Below are 3,689 nucleotides of genomic sequence, written 5' to 3' on the forward strand. Positions count from 1 at the left end.
CATTCCCTATGAAAGACATAATTATTCACCAAAATCGTCAATAGCTCCTTAACTTTGCATTTACCAGTTGGACAAAGAGAACTGGTACTGGTGAACGTAACGCTACAATGCATATGGCCAATCATTAAAGGGAGCTTAAAGTGATACCAGAAACCCATAAGGGTTGAAACGTGTAACGCGCGTTCAGAGCTTCCGAATATTCAGTGCTAAGTACCATATTTGGAAACCCCTCGCTCCAGTTAATTTCGCGCGAGAAACATTGGTGGTATTGCGTCACGGTGTTCTTGCGAACTGATTGGTTGAATGTTTCTCTCTTGTTGTTCCAAATATGGTACTTAGCAAATCGAATATTCAGAAGCTTGTTTCCCAGCAAACAAGGGGCCGTTACACGTTTCACCCCTTATGGGTTTCTGGTGATACTATGACCAAAAAGTCATTTTTTCATTTTTTTTTTTTTTTTTGGATTTCGAAACTATATCAACTAAACACTAAGTGACCCAACTTTTAAGCCTTGATTTCAAAAATATACCTGTTTATCATGAGAGAGCTGGATCGAGGAGAAAATGACGTCAAAGACTCAATTGTTCAAGAATGCAATGCTCGAGTACGCGGAGGAATTAATATGCAGGACCGGAGTTTCGGGCTTTCAGACTTCAAAACTCGTGTTTTGCCTATATAATAAGCTACGTTTACACGCTCAAATTTTAAGCTAGTGAGTCAATGAAGTCACTTTTCCCTCGATCCAACCTTGTGAGGTCCAATCGGTTCGTATTGAAATTGAGTAATGGCGGACCCTGAAATCCAAGATTTACACTCTAAGTAAACAGCCTTTGGATAAAAATCAAAGTTCAGAATTTTGCCACTCAAATGTTAAGCAATCACACTTTCAAAATCTGAAGAAAAAACAGGAAGTCATTTTTTTGTCATAGAGGCACTTTAAGGCTTTTGCGGGAGTTTCAGACTTCAGCTCCCAGTTGCTTTATTAGCTCAGTTTATAGAGCACTGCATCAGTACCACAGGAGTCATGGGTTCGAATCCCGTACAAGCCTGAATATCTTCAGGCCGTGCAGGCAGGCTGTCTAGTCATCGTTAACCGTACGAATTAACAAATCATTGTCAGTGTCACAGTTTTAGTAACATAGTTAGAATTACTCCCTTTTGGGGGACTTTCCTGATTAATGGGTGGATTCATGTTAGTCGACTTCGACAATCCTAGTGATGCATTTGAACTTCCTATTTGATATAACCATAGCAGGAATATTTTACAATAAGATATATCAAGGTAGTGTGTAAAAAGTCCTTGGATATTGAAAATAAAATTAAACGTTTTACAGTCGCCGCAAATTATAATTGCTTGACGACAATAAAAACGTGATATATGAAGGCGCTGCAACTGGGACATCTCTGTATAACAGTGAGCAATTACAGGAGGGACAAAATCACAAGATCTTCTATTATCGTCGGTCCGATCCGATGGGCAGTAAGCGTACATTTCCAAACCATCCAAAAGCTAAAGGGTGACCTTGCGCCAAATCTGTTGTCTCATTTATCTCGACATGACTTCCAGAGGATTTCTGAAATATTTCTGTAATCTGCGCGAGAGGTTTTTCGCTGGGTACTCCTGTTTTCCACTTTTTTCAACTACCAACATTTCATTTGATGCGCCTTAATTTAATTTGACTAATTACACTCTTCCCAATTCAGTAGTAGCGCTCGGTTATGTAAGTTTCATCCTTTACGAAGACATTTATCATTGTTATATACCTAGACTTTCGACTTTCAACAAAACGAGCACTGTGATTGGTTGATTCTTTGTCACCTGGCCCTGATCAAATTCAAATGGATCGCGACCAGGATACAATTCCGCAGTTGTTGCCCGCTCCGGATGTTTTGCTGCAATTGTTGCAGGAAAAGTCTAATTATATAACAAAGCACGTAATGTCTGGTCCCTCGGGAAACTAGTTAGTTTTGATTTCCCTCGAGTCCTGATGTTTCCCTCGACTTCGTCTCGGAAGAGGACTCTCGGGAAAACAAACCTAGCTGTTTCGCTCGGGACCATACATTAAGTGTATATTATTTAACCTGAAGGGCATAATCTTGTTGACATTATCCTGTGAAGATACCCGAAACGTTTACGCGGGGTTTTTATGGATCACAGCAACTGAGCCCACAATGATTATCCGGACCTACTTAAGGACGGTGCTTACTAATTAAAGATATTTTTGCCCCGGTGTGTGATTATGCAGGAAATGTACATCTTAACAAGTGTTATTGAAATCCAAAAAGAAAATTGGGGGTAACCACGCATTTTTCAAATATAATTCATGAATAATATTTGTAAAAAGCTATAAAATACAAAGCAATGTATGGCGTTCTTTCTAAAATTGAAGCTTAATTATCTCTCAAAAATGCATGGTTACCCCCAATTTTCTTTTTGGATACCAAGGGTACTTACTAAGATCTACTTTCTCCGGATAGTTTTAAACCGCGCAAAAGTATCCTTGCATTAGTAAGCATCACCGATAGGAAATCCGAGTATCTCGAGATGCGTAGAACGTATGCGCAATAACAATAGTAGGCACCCTCCTTAATTTGGTGGTGACTCTATCTGTGGCGAATCTAAAATGTAATAAAATAAATACAGTAGGAAGCTCACAACGCAGTCATATTAAACTTTTGTTTACATTCCAAACCTGTACGATTTAGAAAGAAATGTACAGTGCGCACTGCCAAGTCAGTACTTTTTTTTTGGTGTGAAAGTGGACCGCGCGGTCTTGGTAACAACAGATACAAAGTCATCTTCACAGAACGGGCGCGATCTAAAAATAGATTGGGGCTCTCTTATCTCATATTGTCTTGAAGAGGGTAAAATGCAATTTTCCTTTGGCGTTTGCTTTTTACAACACTAAAGGTATACACCAAGTCAATTACTTTCAGACACATCACTGTGAATGGGGAATCAATTTTATCCTAAAATTACAGTTATGTTTTTAAAGAGCTTGTTACGCAGTCAAGCCAAAGGCTTTCTATCAAATTTCTATCATTTTTGTTGAAATGTTAAAACGACTCAGTATCCAGCAATCTGCAAAATATATTCTACATCTATCAGAGAAAAAAATGGTGATCCTTTCACCGCCGTTTCTGCATTTATACCGCTAAGAGAAACCAGCCGGACCTTTCATCTGCTTGCTTCTTCTCTAAGGATAGCGTTGTTCGTCCTCCTCATTTATGATTTATGCCACACGTTTGTCCACAAGGTCATACACGCACTGAAATGTTCCTTTGCTTTACGACGTGGTTGGCTTCTTAGCCTCACCTTTTCATGGAGGCGTTTAAAAACGGGTCCCGTAGCAACATCTTGTTGCCTTAATATTTTTTGAACTGATCCATATAGCGGAGGGAAAGGTTAATTCGGTCATGAGTCTTGTACTTGAAAGCTACGGTGCTGTAAGCGTAGCTCTCTCTACAGCTCTTCTTACCGCAGTACACCACAAGGGTGATGTTGAAGATAGGTACGAAAACTCCCAGGCGTATAGTAAATGAGCACGTGCCTGGAGGAGATACTCTCAGAGTGGAGTGGGTGGAGAGCGTGCTCTTTTGTTGTGCGTTTCCTCTTCATATGCCAAAGTGGGTCTAAGTGACTTTCGAGTGAGGCCCCAAAACTTACTGGGTGACAAACCTCTCTTGAC

The 3,689-nt window shown here is 40.0% G+C and overlaps 1 protein-coding gene across 2 annotated transcripts in view; it reads right to left on the bottom strand.

Annotated features, from left to right (window-relative positions):
- Positions 1–2,667: 2,667 nt before the first annotated feature.
- LOC138015649 (protein cereblon-like) overlaps positions 2,668–3,689 on the bottom strand; it is a 12,944-nt gene continuing 11,922 nt past the window's right edge. The window contains exon 12 of one of the 2 annotated variants that reach the window (XM_068862736.1): positions 2,668–3,689. This exon is cut by the window's right edge and continues 64 nt beyond it. In XM_068862736.1, coding sequence (XP_068718837.1) covers positions 3,567–3,689 — 123 coding nt within the window. In that variant the 3' untranslated portion in view covers positions 2,668–3,566. The other variant, XM_068862737.1, reaches the window with a different exon arrangement.

The sequence above is a fragment of the Montipora capricornis genome, chromosome 9 (assembly GCF_036669925.1).
Source record: "Montipora capricornis isolate CH-2021 chromosome 9, ASM3666992v2, whole genome shotgun sequence".
Classification (NCBI taxonomy): domain Eukaryota; kingdom Metazoa; phylum Cnidaria; class Anthozoa; order Scleractinia; family Acroporidae; genus Montipora; species Montipora capricornis.